The following is an 18892-nucleotide window of genomic DNA, read 5'->3' as shown; positions in this document are numbered from 1 at the left end:
ACACTGGACCTTTTTTTCCTTTCTGTTCATGTATTATCTCAGCTCATCAGGCAGTTTCTAAATGCAGAGCTTTCTAGATGTTGCCTTAGATGTGAATATGCCATAAAATCTCCTATTGGGTAGCAGTTTAATTGTAAAACAGCAAGCTTGGGAAACTAGCTTTTATCTTTTTTTTAGTTAACTCATCTGAGTTGGAAAGAGATCGGTTACCTCATTAATGAACATTTGTATAATCCTTGGAGAGTTGTGAATGAAAAACTTGATTGAACTGCAAAATTAGTGGTGGTGATGGCTGTCTTTGTTCACACTCAGCTTTATTATTGCAGCTGCACACTGAACTCTTTCCCCTCCTCGCATGTACTTAGGCACTTTCTTCTCTACACACAACAGTGTGTTTTTTCTCTTTTTTCTCATTTTAAGAACAATTACATTTCTAGGTTAGACTAATGATCTCTCTAAGCCCATCACTCTGCTCCTATAGCAGCAGCACTCTCCTGTAATCCCCAGCACCCACCGTCTCTGGTATGGGGACATTAGAGGTACTTCCCTGCTTCTTTCCTTTATCATCTGCTTATGGACAGGTTCTGGCAAGAATTTCTTCTCCTTTCGCTGTAAGATATATTGGTTGAAGCTTATCAGTATTGAACTGCTTTACTATCTGTTAGCCTGCGCACCTGCACTTAAATGATCTGCTGCCTTCTGCATTTGATATCGTTTGCAGTGCTCACTTATTTATGACCACCGAGTATTTTAAAAGTCAAATCTTCTCCTGCACCTACTTGTTATCTGTCTAACGCTGGTATCCCACCTGACAGTATTGATCCTAATTCCTCGGAACTGCTGGATTGCGTTGTGCACGGTTTAGTCTCCAGAAAGCTCCAAGGTTCCCCGGCAATTCACCTGAAGAGCGTAAATCGGAGTCTGTTCCCACACCGGTGTCTGCTGCCCTTGGCAGGCCCCCGGGACCCCCTGCCTGGGGGTTGTCCCCTCCCCTGCCCTCAGCAGTTCCCAGGCACTGTGCCTTCGCTCTGCTGCACCCACAGCTCTCACTGATTTCAGCTGCAGCTCTTGGCATGGAGGCTGAAGTGGCCCCATGGATGGCAAAAGCTGTTTTCCAAGGGTCCTCACGGCCTGATTTAGAGCAGGACATCCATAACAACTGCAGTGTGTGCTGGAAGATGCACAGCTGCTGATGGATATGGTCCTAAGTGTGTGCTCCACTGGTTGAGGTCCTGATCGTAGCCCAGCAGGTGGGGAGAGAACACTATGGCTCTGCCTTCCTATACTAAATCTTACTTGGCTGCTTCATTGCTTTCCACCGACTTAATTTCTGTCTCTGTGTCAGGGCTGATTCTGGGTAGGTCGTATTCTACCTGTAGTTACAGGCAGAAATGGGAAAGGAAGAGATGCTGCTTTTTCTAAAAGTTTAGTTAGTACATAACCTTTGACCCATTCTTAAAATTTTTGAGTTAGTTCTTCCAAAAGATAATTTCTCATCCATGTAATTAAGCCCTCACCTTAGAGCTCACCTTAGCGATGTGCTTCCTTTACCATCTCTCTGTCTTCGTTGAAAACGAGGAGGCTGAATTATGCTGTGATTTTCATCTTGGCAGTATCCTCAAAGAATCTCAATTGATCAGAGGTGAGCTTTTTTTTTTCCCTGAAAATAGATCAAATTTGTTTTAATCAAGCAAATTCAATTTCGTTGTTCCTCTTTTCGATCTTAAGAGAGCACTTATCCTTGATGCAAGTTCGTCTAAACTATGCGGTTCCCCAGGGCACGTGTAAGCTCCTGATGGAATTACACTCATCACTAACTCTAGGAATCTTCCTTGACCTAAGCCTGTTCATAAAAATTTCTTCTGGATTGTATGAGTGTTCTGGGGGTCCTGACTTAGTGCCCTTCTAGGCAGGTATCCCCCGATTATAATTAATATCTTCGGTAGTGTGTTAGAAAGAAACTGGGATGGTCTTTCTTCCTGAAGGCATTTGCGTAACCTAACCTTGTTGTGTAAGTACTTGTGTTTTGTGTAGATGTCTTAGTTAAAAAGCCTAATTCATCGTGGCTGCAAAGCTTGTGCATAATTGCGAGCATGTAAATGTTGGTAGTAATTTTCTGGATTTCTCTTACTGTCTACTACACAAAGGCTTATATTTTAATGATATTACCTTTAGATTCTAGACTGTAGGGTAAAGTTCTCTACTAATTTCATTATGCTAAGGCTTTATCCATCTAAGCTGAGGTGATGGTAAAAATTATTTTTTCTCAAGAGGCTTAAGAAGCTTAATTAAGGATGTGAATCTTGTTCTAGGTGGCCTTCAAATAAAAAGCAAGGAGTGCAGTGTTTGTTTCAGGGAGCCTAATGGCAAACTTTTTATTCCATTAGAAAATGGATTTTTTTTCTTCCCCCATAGATCTTGATGGAGAAAATAGTCACTTCATGCCCACTAAAGAATATTCCCTGGACTGGGTCACTTAGTTGCATGCAAACATTTAATATTTATTATTTCAGATTTGATTATAGCTTATTTATATTGTCGGAAAAGTTGCATGCTATCACTTTGGGGTTTGAACCTATGACAGGTTGAGCAATCCAGTGCATGCAGGCAAAGACAGCCTTTGGTTTGTGTAGGTGACGTTGTGCATAACCTTGAAAATTGCAGTTTGGTGTTGGTTTTTGTTAACATTTCTGTAAATTAAGATCATCTCAAACTCTGACAGAAAGCAGAAGCACGGAAGGAGGTGAAGTGGGGCTGAATGACTATTGTAATTGAAACTGAAGGGCTGGACCAGCTTAATTATGCAGGGGGGCCGGAGGGTGCGTCTTCACCATTGGAACTCTGTGTGAAGGCAGAGCAGGGAGTTGGCACGCTGGAAGTACTGGGAAGAGAAGGAAGATGTTGTACTTCATTTCTATCAGATCAGGTTTGTGGCTCTCGCAGCTGCATGGAGTCCTGAGGAGAAGGAAGCAGTGGTCAGGTCGCTGTGTTGAAATGAGCTGTAACCAGTAACAGGCCATGTTAGCTCCTGGGGGGGTTCTGAAAGAAAAGCTGGGGCGAGCACTGAAAGGAGAAGGTGAAGCTGAGTTCTGCAGGGCCTAACAATAGTGTTTTTTTATTTTTTTAGTTGGATGGAAGGGGATCCAATGGAAATAATCAAAGGAAGAAAAGCTGTGGGGAAAACTAGAAGATAAATTTAGCAGCAGCTTTTTTTGGATATTTGAAATGAATAAATTCAGAGCAGCTGTGGGAAAGAAAATGTCAAAACTTAAATAATAATGGGGACCCAAATTAGTTGTGCTGATGTCCACACAACTCAAGATGGTGCTTTGGAAATGTTATGTGGGAAGTAGCTTTGAGACACTAAAAAGGTTTTTTGAGACGGAAGAATTGAAGGTGATGCCCTGACTATGGGCCCAACTATTACAACTGCAGCGATTATTTACAGAAATACTCTGCAGTATTATGCGACATCTATTGATCATTTCTCACACATGTACTGTTGGTTCAGAGAGCAAGATGAGCAAATCCTTGTTTTAGTTCTCAGCAGAAATGTCAGGGAACAAACACTGGCTACCTTTACCAGAATTTCTGCTAGCTAAAAAAAAAATAAAATAGTGCTTTAGTGGAAGTGGGAATCTCTGTAAACTAACTAAAAGGAAATTGATTTTTTTTTGGGGGGGGGAGGGGTAAGGCTTGTTTTATGTTATATATGCATGTAGCAGTACAATGTTATTTGTAATTTTGGAAAAAAAAGTCTCAACATTGAAAAATGTGTTTAAAACCATGTTATTCTGGTCATACGTTATATCATCCTGCCATTTTCCTCCCTTAATACTCACGTTCCAAAGAAAGAGATTATATTAATTGGTTGATGGTATGTAGCAGAGGTATTCAGGGTGTGGAAGTTAAAAGTAATCCAGAACTTGACTGTAGATCATAACGTTATTATTCCAAGTGACTTGTGTACAATAAAGGCCAATAATGCGCTAAAATATGTTGTTTAATTTTTCTTTTAAAAAAAGTATGTAGTGCTTTGTCATCAATTAACAGTGGGAAGGCAAATTATAGTTACAGTAAACTATGCTTGCTCTATAAATCACAAAGAATTAACATAACTGGTAATTTAAAAACTGCCTTTAGCTCTGAGTAGGGATTGGCTGTAGCCATATTTTAAGGTAGCTGAAGTAAAAATAGGTCTCTTAAAGAGCATTTCTGAAATTATCTGCTCTCTTATGAAGTGATGGTATCTTTCGTAGTCTTAGTTGTGGAAGGGTAATGTGCCATGGAAAAGACTGTTTATTTTTTCCTTGATTCATGGACCCACTTCTAGGTTGGTTTTGGAATGGCAAGGCTTGTTATCACCACCAAAAGGCAGAGACAGCTACTTTGCCCATCTCCACTGGCTGTTAGGGTGCGAATGCATGAAAACTGTATGACTTCTCAGATACAGATTAATAAGAAGAAATTCAAGGAGAGACCTTGGTGTGTTCCCCCCCCCCACCCCCCGCATATCAAATACGTTTGGTATGTTTCTGAGACAACAGACAAATTGCTCAGTTGCACGCTCCAGGACTTTACTCCTGCTGGCTAATGAAGTAGAACAAGACCTAGAAGAAAAATACACCTTTCTTATTGGTTTGCAATATCACATTAATTTTCTTGTGGATTCTTTCAGTGTATTGACAACCTCAAAATGAAGCTTATGCAAATCGAAAAATGCTTTTTTTTTTTTTTTTTTTTCCCCCCTGAGGGAGGTGGGAGTGGCATTAAGCTTGTCATAAATGTAAATTAAAGGCAGTCCACTCATGCTGAAGATATCCCCCTCCTCCTGTATTCCCTCTGTGATTACATTCGGTCAATCTTCTCTTATGTCCTTCCCTCTCTCCTTCCCCTCACAAAAGATTGGGAAACGCTACACGAAGACCATATTAATCTTCAGTAGTGGTTTATTTTAGCATGAGCCTGAGCTTCTTGCATCCTCTCTTACCCAGATACTTAAGTCAATTCATGCTCTTCACTGTGAGATCTTCAATAACAGCTTCAGATTTCTTCCCTTAATACTGCTGGTAGCTTTGGTCTGCGAGAAATATGTTATGCAAATATTTTGGTCTTTCGTAATAATGCAGCTAATTACTACTTAAAGACTCTTCCTAATTTGTTGCAGTTAGGCTTGATCAAAGACTGATATAAACAGATATTATAGCTGGACACTTGTGTTTATTTAAACTCTTATAGCTTAGAGGACTCAATTAGAACAGAAGAACACAAAATGATTGTGTGCAGTGCAAAAGAATAAAACAATTTTCCAAAAACAATTTTCCACAACCTCTTTAATTTTTTAGATACTTTCCATTTGCTTAACAGATGTGTTGCTCTGTGGTTCTTTAAGCTATTTCAAATGCTGTTTATACATTTTTAATGCTTCTGTTAAGCCACAATGTGTAGGCATTAGATACAAAACTCATATTCTTGATGTTTTAAAGAAAAAAAAATATTTTTCATGTCTTGTTTTTTGTTTTGCTTTACCTGTTTGGCATCTCATTAGGCATGCATTTAATGCAGTCTTTCTAGGGATGAGAGGAGAGCTGTGAAGAAACCTTCCAGTGACTTGGACCTGTATTCTTTGGAACAGTAAGGAGATCCATAATAGTACAGTATTATGGAGTATTATAACAGTACAGTAAACAGTAAGGAGATGCAGACTGTTCCTGCTTGCATCTGTTGGGTTTAGTTTGAGGCAAGGAAAAAGAAATTTTGATCTTGATTGATTTTTCTATCAATCCCAGACAGACATAGTGTGTTATGCTGGAGGTATGGTATTGCAGAGTTAAAACTATATTCCAAGTAGATCTTCTGAGAAGAATTTAGTTACTTAAAATACTTTGTTATATCTCACTTTTCTTGTCTGTGGCTGTGATGTATCAAGTCAGTTTTTTGGTATGATCTTGTGGGACATAAAATTGCTTTCCCAAAGCTGTATAGCAGAAAGAAGTGATAGCATTGAAAAAGACATTAATCCTTAAACTGCTAAAGTAAGTGGATATTGAATACTAAATTAGGTTGGAACAGGATTAGCCTAAGTGAACTTTGACATGTCGTAGAACTGTTTCAAAATCTGTTTTCACTTGTGGAAGATGTATTGAAACTTTAAATTTTTTTTTTTATACTGAGTTCCCTAGACAGGGGCGGCTTCTATCTTGAAGTAAATGGGATCTTATCCCCACCAAAAGTTTAAAAAAAGTGGCAAAATACTTTCTTGATAATCTACGGTGACACTTAAGTGCCATAGTGACATCATGGAGTGAATGTTAGAGAGAATATTATCGTAGCATTGAATAAATTACAACATCTAACAACTTGTTGGCATTTAATGTTCATAATGCAGACCTCTGATGCCTTTGTGCTCCTCCTCACTAGCCTACCGTAGGGTTTTTATTCGCTTTGCTGAAGCTCCCTGGGCTGGGCACCAAAGTGAGGTGTACAGGACAAAGTTGCAACATCCTCTGCAGAATGATGGACTTTTTTTTTCTGTTTTCCACTACTAAATATACTGGCCTGTGTTGTGTACCTGTTTTGTGTGAATTAGTTTTCACACCTGTTGTATAACATGTGCAAGTATGTACACATTTGTCTACTACAAAATTGGAGATCCACAGCAACTAAGAAGCTTACAGCCACCACTGATCCTAGAATAAATTGGATGGTGTTTACAATGCAGTTTAATGGAACAAAACTTTGGAACAAAAATTTGAAGTTGTGTAAATGGCATGGACGTAAGTGGGACTTTGATACTTAAATATTTTTGTGGACCAGAGACCTTTTATTCACTGTAAACTTGTCCAATTTCTGTTTATTTTTTTTTTTACTTTTAAATGTCAGAGCAAATGTTGATGAATGTTCCTTGTTCAAACAGCAAATTATTCGCCCTGAAATTTTCAACTCTAGATCACTTCCAAAATGCTATTAGACTTGCAGTCTTCTGTGCACCTCATCTTTTGGTCTTTATCTTCTGTTGGTGAACCAAGCGTAAAACTAAAGGTAGGACCTAATCCCCCAGGCCCTCCTCAGGGGCTTCTGCCAAGGGCTGTCACCCGGCTGCTGTTGCCACCTTGCGGGCTAACAAAGCTCTTTGTGTGTGAGCAAGAGGGGGTGCCTGGGGTCCCTCCTGAAGGAACATGAGCTTCCATTGCTGTCGGTCAATTTTCAGTTGTGTAGCTCTCAGAACTGGTCAAGTTATATTTACTTATTTCTTTTCTAGGTTTCCTACCTTTCAGCACATGGCTCTTGATGGAACAACTAATGATGCAGAGCGTGTTTGATGAGCCCTTGCTAGAGCCATATTCTTGTGACGTAGTTGATGAGGGTGGTTTTATTTTTTATTGCTTTGTAACTTTGTCTATCAGCTTATCACACAGAGCTACCCAGTTAGGCACCCAATGACACTTTCCTTAGAAGTTGTCACAAAATTTAATGTAAGGCATTATATTTAGCAAAGGTTTTGACAGTATCGTAGGGATGTCAGAGCTAGACCTGTACAACATGTGTTGTTGTATTGAAATGTAGCCTTAAGCTGTGAGTTTGGCTGCCATTAAAATAAAGGAGTTATTTATGCATGCAAGCAGCATTTTGTCCTATGAATATAAGAAACCAATTAACGAACCTTAGCCATTTAGGAGTCCTAATATGATACTATTTGACAGATGAACCAGCATGTTTTAAAGAGACCTGGTAGTACTTGGCGCTCAGGATATTTCCCATTTGGGAGAATGTTCTTTTTAAACTTTTTTTTCCTTTGTTCTTCCAGAGACAGATAAACTTTCAGCAGAGACTTCTTTGGGTTATTTTTCGTATTATTTTTTGGTTTTAACTCTAGTCAAACTAGCTAAATGGGAAAATGGATTCGATGTCATTGATCAAGTTGCAAAGCGATTTGGGAACAGCTAGAAAAAAGGTAGTGAGTGACTTATGCTGCTTTGTGGGTTGTCTGCTCTGCCAGGATGTGTATCTGTGCTTCACACACATCATTCCTTTCTAGCTATTTTATTGCTAAATTTACTGACAGTGTTAGCCATAGGAATAAGCTGACCTCATAGATCTTCGACATCGACACTGTTATTTATGATCCCACATTAACAAACTGGGGCAAGAAAGTTTAAATGATTCTGCCAAGGCCAGAAAAGGAACTGACCGTTTCTGGTTACTGCTCTGTAGCCTAAGCTTGTTCCCTCTGTAGGATCCCTGGCTGGAAGTCATCCAGTAATCCTTTGTTTTTAAAATCCAGGTTTAATTCTAGTGAAGGTTACTAAAGCCTTTTTCTATTTTCTGTTTAAGAAAAAAAAAAACAACAACAAAAAGACATAACAGATGACTTTATTGGCGCACATGTATTATAGCTGCTTTGAGATTTATGTTTTCCATGCAGATAGATGAATGATTTCTGTGGAAGTAAATCAATTGCACTGAAACTAGTAGTACAAAGCACCAGGGTTCAATTCCTAGTCTAAGACAATAGAGGTTCTGAAATAATTTGAAATATGATTTAACACATTTCTCTTCTAGAAGAATTTACTAGCATTGTTTGGTCCGAAAACACGCACATGACAAATTGCACCTTGGTGTAGTGTAAATGTGCATTAAAATTTTGAAGAGCTGCGGAGTATTTCTCAGCAGGAGATTGAGGCTCCTCTGGCTTCTCCTTCCCAGACATTTTGTTTTCTCTTCTTTTCTAATTGACTCATCTTTCTTCTGCCAGGTACTACACCTAATTGTGAATATTGTCATCCAAACTTCGTTTCAGCTGTCAATCAAACAGTTATGTTTTCCAGCCAGGAGAAAGTGGTCATTAGTGTTATTCTTATCAAACTTGTTTTCTAAGTAATGCATTTTTTTTAATCTTTCCATGCAATCATTTGCTTTTAAAGCACAAAGGCAAATCTCCTGTAAAAGAATGTACTAAGCACCTTAAAGATTTCTGAGAAATCATTAGGTAATTCAATGATTATTTCATGTTTGGGAGTCAGGAGAAAACATTGTGTATTATGGCAAAGCTTATAGGAGAGGTATTTAAAGAGACTTTGAAAAATCTATACCACCACTCTTGATGAAAAATCCTGCTTTCACACTACAATTTGAATAGCAAAACATTTACTCGGCTTCACTAGCCCCCTGTGGATTCCTAGCTGATTCTTCTATCTTCCCTAACTGTGAAACAATACAAAATACTATTATTATAACCATTTACTGTTATGAAATAGCAATGGCTAATATGTAAACCTAAGTGTATAGTAAATTTATAGGATACACCTCTCTTAAATCTATAAACTCAGTATGGTCCTAGGGGAATCTGTCCTTTAAAACACTTTAAAACAACTGCATATTTAAAGTAGCTGAAGCTCTGAGGTTCCTTTTCATCTGTCCTCAACCAGGTGTTGAGGAATTTGGAATAGATGTTACACGTGGGATTCAGCTGCATAAGCATAGGTGTCTAATGCCATTTCACATGCCCAGAGACAGCAAAAGCATGTGCCCTTAGGGGGAAGGTGTGAGGCACACCTTCCTAGAAAGTCAGCTGGAGACGTCCAGCTCATTTGTCTAGAGTGTTTGTCAGAATAAAATCATGGGCTCTTGGTAGGAAGGAGCTTGCCAAAATATCAAAGCTAATCAGTCAGCTTTGGTACAGTTGTAGCATCAGGTAACGCTGTTCTGAGAAGACAAAAAACAGATTTTGATTTCTTCTGTGGAGGGAGATAAAAAAAAAAAAAAAAGAATGAGAATAAAGAAGTGCCTTTAGTTAATTATTTTCAGCAGAAGCACTTTTCTCCTAGAGGCAGTTTTTCATTCACCCTTCTTAAGGTCTCCCCTACAGAAACAGAGGTATGGGAAAAATACAGTGCACTCCCCATGGAGATTGATGGGAGTGCTGCAGATTTCAAGGAAGAATGCGTTCTTCTCTACACATGTAAATGACCTACCTAGAATTAAGAAGTCTGTGCCTTGTTGTAATGTGTGCCCTCACGTTGTATGTTCATTGCATACTTTAAGTACTGTTTTTCTCTTTATGAAATTGACATCCCTATGACTCACTTTTATGTTTTTCTCCCCTCCAGATAAAGTTTGTTCTGACAGCTTTTCCATCAGCTTTCTCCCAAAGTATTGCTGGGCTTGGGTGCTGGATGGGTAGTTCCTCTGTTACAGAAATGGCTGGGTTTCAATATGCTGTGAGAATGTAGACTTTGAAGCAGTTTGGTTAAAGATAAATTAAAAATTAATGTATAATAGTTGTTGTTCTCATGGAAGACTGCTCAATGATGCAATGTTCTACTAGTAAGATCAGTTTTGAGGGGTATGAAAATGTCTGGCTATGTCTTATACATATAAATGTGTTTTTTGATAGCTATTTTTTCACCCTAGCTAAATCTTACCAGTCAAAGAAGTAACAAAAAGAATGATTCTTAGCAAATGCTCTCTGAAGTTTCTCTGTGTTCTGTCTCACATAGATTCCTTCAAAATAAGTGCTGCAGATTTCAGAGAATCTTGTTTACAACCACGTTATTTTCAGAATTAACTTTCTGCAAAATCTATCGCCTTAAAAGCAATGCCACTGGAGCTTTCTTCTATAGGCCATTGTTACGAGTGTGGCCCCATTGGAAGCAATAATGTCGTTTCTGAAGGGAGCTGACACCAAAAGCAATGAGCTGCCTTGTGTTGTTACTGTTATTCACAACCTTTAATTCAAAGGCTCTGCAGTAAGAATGTGATAGCATCAGCTCAAATAGCATTTTGCTTATTCCCTCCTTCGAAGTATCATTGACCTGTGGGAAAGCTATGGGACAACTGGGCAGTTGCAATACAACATACTCAAAGGCCAGAGCAGTAAAAACATTACTAAATGTCAATGAATACATTTAGGTATTGGGATTCAGAAAAGGTACCTTGTTTTCAGGGGTTGGATTGAAGAGAACAGAAAGCAGCATACCAATCTACAGCAGAGACATAGATCAATGGAGGACACTTTAAAAAATGTATAGGTCTAAAAATCTTTTAAAATGTCTTTTGGAGGAATGGGCAAGTTAGTAATTAATTTTGCATTGACTGGTTGTAAAATATACGCAATTAAAGGAGTGTCTTCAGCCCCCAGGTGACTAGGATTCAGGAACTGGAAGAGGTACGAGTACAGGTCTGTTTCCCATCGCCCATCGTGTGAGCGGAACAGCTGCTCCTCTGCACGGCGTCCTTGCGTCAGCACAGAGCTGTTGGAAGGCAATTGCTAGGTACGGAACTGGAGCACGGTTCCAGTTTTACTGAACCCTTCCAGGGGATTATATTCTGTCTCCTAGTGGGTCAGCCAGAGATTAAGGCCATGAGACGGTTTTATCTGCCAAACAATGGCAAAATTAGTCTTCCATCCTTCTTTTAGATTCAGTAAAAGGGTTTATTTATGTATTATTTGATGCCACAAACTTGTTAAGTGTTATGGTCAAAATAAATAGCAGTCCAAGAGTTTATACAATGATAGATTTTGGCTCAAGTAGAAGAAAAGAAAAGCTTTTCAAACTACTCATTTTTGGTGTAGAATTTTTTTTTTTCCAGGGTAGTGTGATGAATTGCTTATTTGTTAGGCAGTGATCTAAGCCTTGGTATTTAAATAAGGTTCACTTACTCTCAAAGTTTGACAGAGGAAGAGCTGAAGTTCTGTTTTTGGTGTTGTTTCTGGATTATACTGGTAGTGTCACATCCTAATTAAAGGTGAGACTAACTTTCAACAGTACTGTTTCTTCATTACTTTAAAAAAAAGTTGGCATTTTGCCAAAAGTGAATGACAGCTAAATTTTGTTTTTCTAGGTTTTGAATGTTATTATCTCAACTTCTAGCTCTAAATTTTTCTTACCCTCGTAAATGTCATACCAGCTTCTTTCTAAAACTCAGAAATTTTCTTCCTGATTTTTTTTTTCAAGGAGCACACTTGAATAGGAACAGATGGCATCTAACGCTTTCAAACACGAGGGCCTTTCCTATAAGTGACTTTAGCTGTGTCTCTTTCTATGTTTTTGGCATGTAGCTTTGCCACTTCGATGCTATATGAATTCATCACTTCAGGACCCGCTGCATGCCCACACTGTCCAAGCCATTGAATACGTGCAGTGATACAGACACTGCTCTGAAGTTCTAAAGCTTCTTGCTATACATTGCTGTCTGGTTCAGCAGAATGGAAAATTATATGTCAAATAACACAAGTGAATATTTAATTTGGCTTTTGATTTATGCTGTTTTCACAGCTCTTGTAATCTTTTCGCAATTTCTCTTTGCCTTCACTGTCTAAAGTCATGCTGCTCAGTAACAGTTGTGCCTGTACTAAATGGCTGAGTTAAAAGGCGGTATTAATGCTTGGGCAACTCACAGGGGTACATGCACATGTTCTTCTATTTGGATTGCATTAAATGAGGTTTCAGAACCATATGGCAACGTACCTTAACTATTCTTTCTAAAATAGTCTAACTGTTGCAGCCTTCTGTTCTAATTAGTTACATCTTCTGAGCTTCACCAATTCACTGGAAAAACTGCACGCTTAATATTGCTTAAATTTTACTCAAATGCCTTTTGTTCTTGTGGATGTATTTTAATACTGTGCGTGTGAAATGCAGATAGCTTCTTAGTTACTTGCCTTGCTTTTAATATCTCCCTGGACAATACATGACTATTTTGAAATGGTTTCCACTGTTTATTACAGTCAAAAATATTTCTGCTAAATTGTTGGGATTTGAGTGGTTGCAGAAGCCGTACAAATATGCTTCCTTTGAAACAGACAGATTTCCTTGCAGAATTACAGTGAGACATATTTGCTATGTTCTTTTCATTCTTTCGTTATTTTTTCCTTCAAGGTTGTTTTGGAGGCAGGGGGAAATGGAACGCGCTGTTTCAAATGGGAGTGTGCTAGTCCATCATTTCCAGATGTTTGAATGTTCACCTGGAATATGTACTTCTTAAAGGACTTGCTGTTGCATACCGGAATTAGCCATTATTCAATTATAAATCTAGTTGAATCACTCTTATGATGAGTAAGTCAACAAAGAGTTTTGCAATTTTTTATTTTGCCCTTGCACCTTTTCTATTGTTTTGTCTAAGATGACTTAGTTTTCCTGCTTTATTCAGTTTTCATCAGCAACTGTGGTAAGAATGTATGGTTTGTACTCTAGCCTACTAAATGTGGAACTGTGTCTGCATCATGTGTAAATTTTAACTTTACTCTTACATTGGAGTGTCAAAATTACTATCTTTATGATCCAGAACAGTCCAGAAAATGGAAAAAGCACTATAAGTTGTTTGGCATGAGCATTTTTTTTAGAAATTAGTAGTCTTTTTGTGAGTAGAAGAGAGGAAAATACCTACCATAGGACCTTTTCATCAGTAAAAAGAGAAACTCCATTCTCTTGTTCCCAAAGGCACTATGCAAGTAGAATAATATGAGCTGTAATATCAAATCAATCACATTTACATTTCAAAAGCATCCTTCATAAGAGAGCCCCAGAGGGCTATATCCAGCTAATAAAAACACAAATAAAATAAAATATTTAACAAGCTAAATCAAGCAAAGGTAGGGTGTGCGTGTTTTGTAAGCCTGACCTTAAAAATGGACAGCAAATCAGATTTTTTCAAAGAAAATTAAAAAAAAATAAGAATCCATGTCTATAACTAGGGACCAAAGCATACAAGTGCACAGTGCAAGGAATACATAATGGATCAGAGGCAAAAGCCACAGAGTCTAAGCAGAAATTGGCCTGAATAAGAGAGAAAATATGGGCATGAAACACCACAACACCGCACTGTGCCAGAACATGTTAACCTGTGGTTTTGCTGGGAAAAAAAAAAATAGGACCATCTTAATTGTTTGATATGGAACTAAGATTGTAGGATCAGAAACTCAAAATGGAAACACTTCCTCAAAATTAAATTTATTCACAGATTATTACAACTGAGTTGCACTTCTAGATATGTTTTAAAAAGAAATTAATGAAGAGTAGAGATCTATGTTTAAAAAAAAAAATCAAATACAGTTGGTGTTGAGTGGCTTCTGAGCCAAGGCAATATTATGTTGGCTTTTTACTGTAAATGCTTTCATGCCATCACTTTTCTTTAGCATCAAAAAGGCTCCACTTAAAGGGTTTACAATGGGGCAGACCCACATGCACTTGCGTGTAACCATACTGTCTCTCCTTAGCTTCTTCAAAGTTGTCAAGTTGTTTGGGTTGCTCTCCAAGCTGCTTTATTCAAACAGTGTGGGTTTGGTAGTGGTGTGTTTTTTTAATAGGTTATTGCTAATATTCTATTACCTATTTTTACCTATTATTTTTACCTATTTACCTATTTTACTTATTTTTACCTATTATAGATATTATTACCTATTGCTACCAATTGGGAAACAATAGTTGCCCTTCATCTGGGAAAACTGTGTGAAACAGAGATGCTCTTTTGTGGAACAGATGGCAGAGTGATAGCGGATTCCACTTTCAGTATGAGCAAGCACAGGGTGGGCAGAAGGTTTTGTTGTGTATGATTTTATGAAGGCTTGTGTAGATGGGGAAGAGAAGGTAGAAGCAGGGAGGAGGGGGCTGGATTTCTGAAGTATTAAATGGGATCAATATATTCCTGGCAGTCCAGAGAAAAAGATGAAAAATCATTGTGGATTGAGTGTCAGCTAGAAAGAAATTTGGAGCTGTGTGAGTATTAAAAACAATCAAACAAACAAAAACTCCTTTTGCTTTAATTTCTGTTGTGTTCAAGGCAACTCTGGTGGTGGTGGTGGTTGTTTTTTTTTTGTTGTTGTTGTCTAGTATTACCAAACAGAATTGCACGAGATGCTTCGTTCTGTCATAAATTCCTCATCCTAATCAAACTGGGGGACTCCTGCATTGGCTAATGAATTCCGTCAAAAAGGATTCTCAGAAATATGAGTTCTGTGAATTTGCTCTCGTGTCTTAGGGTTGGCGTAAGCAAAATGTTAGATTTTCTCCACGGAAACATTCTATTTCCTGACATTAGGTAAGAGTTAACGTCTTTATGTACGAGCCCTAGTAGTCTCCTCTGACTTGGGCTGGGCCACGGTCAGTCCTGAACGTGGCTGCTACGTGCGCACGGTGTTGCTGGAGCTGGCTTTATGGTGGCCAACACAGAACAGCTATTGCACTGCTAATTGATGTCTGCGCACTTTACTTGCGACCTCAAGCAGACAGTGAAACACCTCTACGTTGACTCATTTGTCTTAAAGACATCTATCGTTATCTAACCCTCCTAATGAATCCCTGTGTCCTGGAAGCAATCAGAACAGACTCAAACAGACTATCTAAAGGGAGTCTCAAAATGAGTAAAAAGTCATTCCATCAGGAGTGGAATTCATGCAGCCTGGCTGCCTCGGGATGGGGATCTTACATGCTTCTGCCTCACAATATCTCCTCCTTGTCGGTCTGCTTCCACTCAGCCTTTATGAAATGGCATTTCCTTGTGGTATTACTGATTTTTTCCCTAGTGTTGTCTAGCTTCTTTCCTTTGTCTAGCTCTCCAACTAATGCTGTGAACCTGAGCTGCCCAGGTAGCTGGCTGGTAGAACCAGAAGAGCATGGGGAGCTTCTGAGAATACTGTCAAGCAGATCTTTACAAAACTTATAAGAAAATATTTTTTTGAAGGTGGGGAATGGACAGGCAGAACATAGCTGTGTATGATTTATTTTCTTAGAACAACAAGCTGAAAATAGCAAATGAGACGGAAGATGCTGGAAAAATAACAGGAGGCCATTCACCATTCTTGGTGGCCCATCAGTGGAATCTCATGTACTAGCACAGAATCAATCAGTTCCTACTTGTTTCATGGCAAGTATGAGGTGGCTTCTGTACTAGTCAAGGTTGTAGTGACACGCTTTTTGAATTTTAACTGATGACTTCATAGAAAGGGCAGAGGTAGGTATGAGTTTTTGTACTTAGGCAACCAGATTAAGTGTCAATATAATGACCTGTCTGCCAGTTGACAAAGTAATGGTTATCCTTGTTGCTGGGCATCCCCTCCTTCTTCCCCTGCACGCATATATGTTCCCTGTTTTCTGATGGTATCATAAATTTGTACCTTGGCTTCTTTAATCCTTAAAATAATTTTCAGGCAGTTTTGCTTTTGTGACCTTTGTATTTGTGTAGATGTTACCTCTGAATCTGTGCCTCTCTCTTCTGAAGATGGTTTGTTTCCTTTGCTTTGCCCCAAGAAGTTCTCACCCTGGATGTGTACGTCACTGTCGGCTCAAGCGCAGACCGTTAGTGGCAGGATGTCAGGAAGCTTTATTTATTTTTTATTTTTTAAATACCCTGGAGTGCTCTTTCAGTGTCCTACAGTATTTTAAATAACATCAAGCTGCATTTGTCTGTCCATGTTTGGCTTTGTGCTATGTGAAATGTTAAGCTCCATTAAGTTTTTTGCAGCAATTGAAATCTTTGCTGGAAGTGGTCTTGGGTATTTTAAGGAACATAAGGATGGATATAAATGGTGGCATTTTAAAGTTTTGTTTCACTTGGAGCCTCTTCTCAGCTGAATTACAGTAAAACTGTAGTAAAACGTTTTCATCGAATTGTTAAATAGTTTGGAGGCAGAGCTCAGTTTTGGATGAGATTTGCAGAATATTACGGCTCATAAAGCAGTCTTACCAGGAGTGAGGCACAGACTTCATTGGCAATCTCCCTTTGGTTTGTACAAAATTCAATCATTGTTTTTGAGACAATTGATTAGAACCAATTGATCAGAAATGATCTTCCACTAAGGACAGGTTTTTGTTTGAAAATAAAAATAAGAATATAGACAACAGTTGGAGCATAGTATTTTCTTCAATTTATTTTGCCTTACTAGTATTTTCAAACTAGGGAAGTTGAGTGGTTTTTGGCCCAAGTTTTTGACAGGTTCAGTGCTGCAGGGAATCTGTAGCTCTCCCATGCAGCGTCTGGAGAAACCTGAAACTTTTAAAAGGATGGTGATGAAAAATAATGTTGTGAAGTTAGAAGGGACACCTACCTAAGTCAACTCATTTAGGATAACATCTACAGGAGTCAGATGAGGTGTTTCTGTGGTAGAAGCAGTCTTGCTATCAATTAACAAAGTATTTCTATCATGAGAATTCCTGGCTGGGAGTCACAAGGCTGCGATATGGCAACAAGGGAGACAATTTACTTAATGGCTGGATGCCTTTTTTCTGACCAAATCAGGCCTTTAGGAGGGAGAGCTTTCCTGAAATACGATCTGAAATCTGTAGACGTTTTAATACTGTATTTTAGCTGTAGGTTTCTTTCCTTTTTGCTTGAAGTGTTCTGCTTATGTGCGTTAACTTGAAACTTAGGTCTAAATACTTCCGAGCTGTGGGGAAACTATGATCAAGTGGGTGGTGAAGAACTGGGATATGTCAATTTGGCCAAAACCTTGACTTTGTTTGACACTCACGTTGTGCATCCTGTAGGTGTCTTTTGTGATGATGTACAGGAGGGAAAATATTGGCACTGTGTACATCTTTGACAGAAGTTGTAGGGAAGAAACGTAAATAGAAATGTTTTAAGGGTATGGAAACATACCGCATTTGTGGTTGGGAACATAACCTTGTTTTTTTCGATAAGGGCTGCATTTGAGGTAATTTATTCTTATCTCAAGTAAAGTAAAGTAAGTGAAAGGGAAATGAGAGGATGTTCGTTTCACAACTTATCTTTTATCTGCTAACAATATCCAAGGGTTTCTCCGAACTGTTGAAGTGTTCAATGTTTCAGAAGCCTTGCTTGCTTCTCCGTTTGCTAGGTAGATATAATTTGAGTATTTATGAGGGGGATATTATCTTGTATGATCGATTTTTACCCTCCTTTTAACTTTTTATTTAAAAGTCAATAGTCTTGCTATAAAGCCAGCAATTCTTTGCCTTGAAAAATAGAAAATGTATTTTAATTTTTTTGTCTTGCTGCTGATAAACAACTGGGGGATAGTTCCCAGCAAGTTTATAACAAGATGCCGTTCGAGTTAATTTGGTCCATACTCTGAAATTACTTAACTTCCAGTGAAGTGTACAGAGTTTTTGGCAGGACCCTCCAGGATCTATGATGGTTCTGGCATGTGTAGTTACTCTGAACACGGTAGAGATGGGCTCCAGGCAGAAGCTTAAAAGCAGTTCCTGGCTCCAGATCAGCATTCAGACTCAACACAATCACTGCTTTGGCCTCAATTCAGTCCACAGAGGTTGAGAAGCTGGGGATCCAGGATCCCTTATACATCTTCTATTCAGGATCATTTGGATTCTGCTAATAATTGCAGTGCAGAGGCAAATTTTGATGTTATTTGCCAGTCTCGGTTTGGAGTATGAGGCTGACAGGTACAAGATCTGAGAGCTGGCCAAAAGGGCTTAGGTGATGCATTTGAATGCAGACTGATCTCTGATTGCTATGGAGTTTGAGTTTAGAAAATGTATTATTTGTCTTTTGACTGGTTCAAAAATTATGCTAATGCAGATCAAAGTCCTAAGACCAATTTCATCATTTCAGATCACTTTTGTAGATGAACGCTCCGAGCTGCCCTTTCAGTGCCTTGGTTTAAATCCTGCCTTTGAGTTCCCCGGTAGCAGCCTGGTGGTGTCAAGTAGTGCTGATGCTGCAGGATGGAGCTCTTGAAGTCTTGTTGGTGGGTCTCTGTGTCAGGTTGAAGCCTGCATGCCTTCACATAATAGAAGACTGCCAAAAGGTTTCGTTTCAACTGGGTGTGCCAAAGATGTCTTGTGGTCTCATTGCTTGTTTACTGAGAAGAGCATTAAGAGCTCTGTGGCCGGGGGGCTGCTTGGAAGGAAGGGGCAGGAGATGTGGTATCCTTAGATGCTGGAAAACAAGGGAAGCT

General features: G+C 38.8%; 1 protein-coding gene across 5 annotated transcripts in view; it reads left to right on the top strand.

The window, feature by feature from the left end:
* ST6GALNAC3 (ST6 N-acetylgalactosaminide alpha-2,6-sialyltransferase 3) overlaps positions 1-18892 on the top strand; it is a 219097-nt gene that overhangs the window by 48018 nt on the left and 152187 nt on the right. For 2 of the 5 annotated variants that reach the window (XR_004777323.1, XM_035538221.1), the window contains exon 1: positions 18602-18682. The exons of the other annotated variants lie outside the window; for them this stretch is intronic. Coding sequence is in view for 1 of the 2 variants with exons in the window: in XM_035538221.1 (XP_035394114.1) it covers positions 18650-18682 (33 nt within the window). In the remaining variant the exon portion in view is untranslated. Of the gene's footprint in view, positions 1-18601; positions 18683-18892 lie in introns of those variants that run through there. 5 annotated transcript variants of the gene reach the window in all.

This window comes from Cygnus atratus, chromosome 8, assembly GCF_013377495.2.
Source record: "Cygnus atratus isolate AKBS03 ecotype Queensland, Australia chromosome 8, CAtr_DNAZoo_HiC_assembly, whole genome shotgun sequence".
NCBI classification, from domain to species: Eukaryota; Metazoa; Chordata; class Aves; order Anseriformes; family Anatidae; genus Cygnus; species Cygnus atratus.
This window is presented reverse-complemented; position numbering and strand designations above follow the sequence as displayed.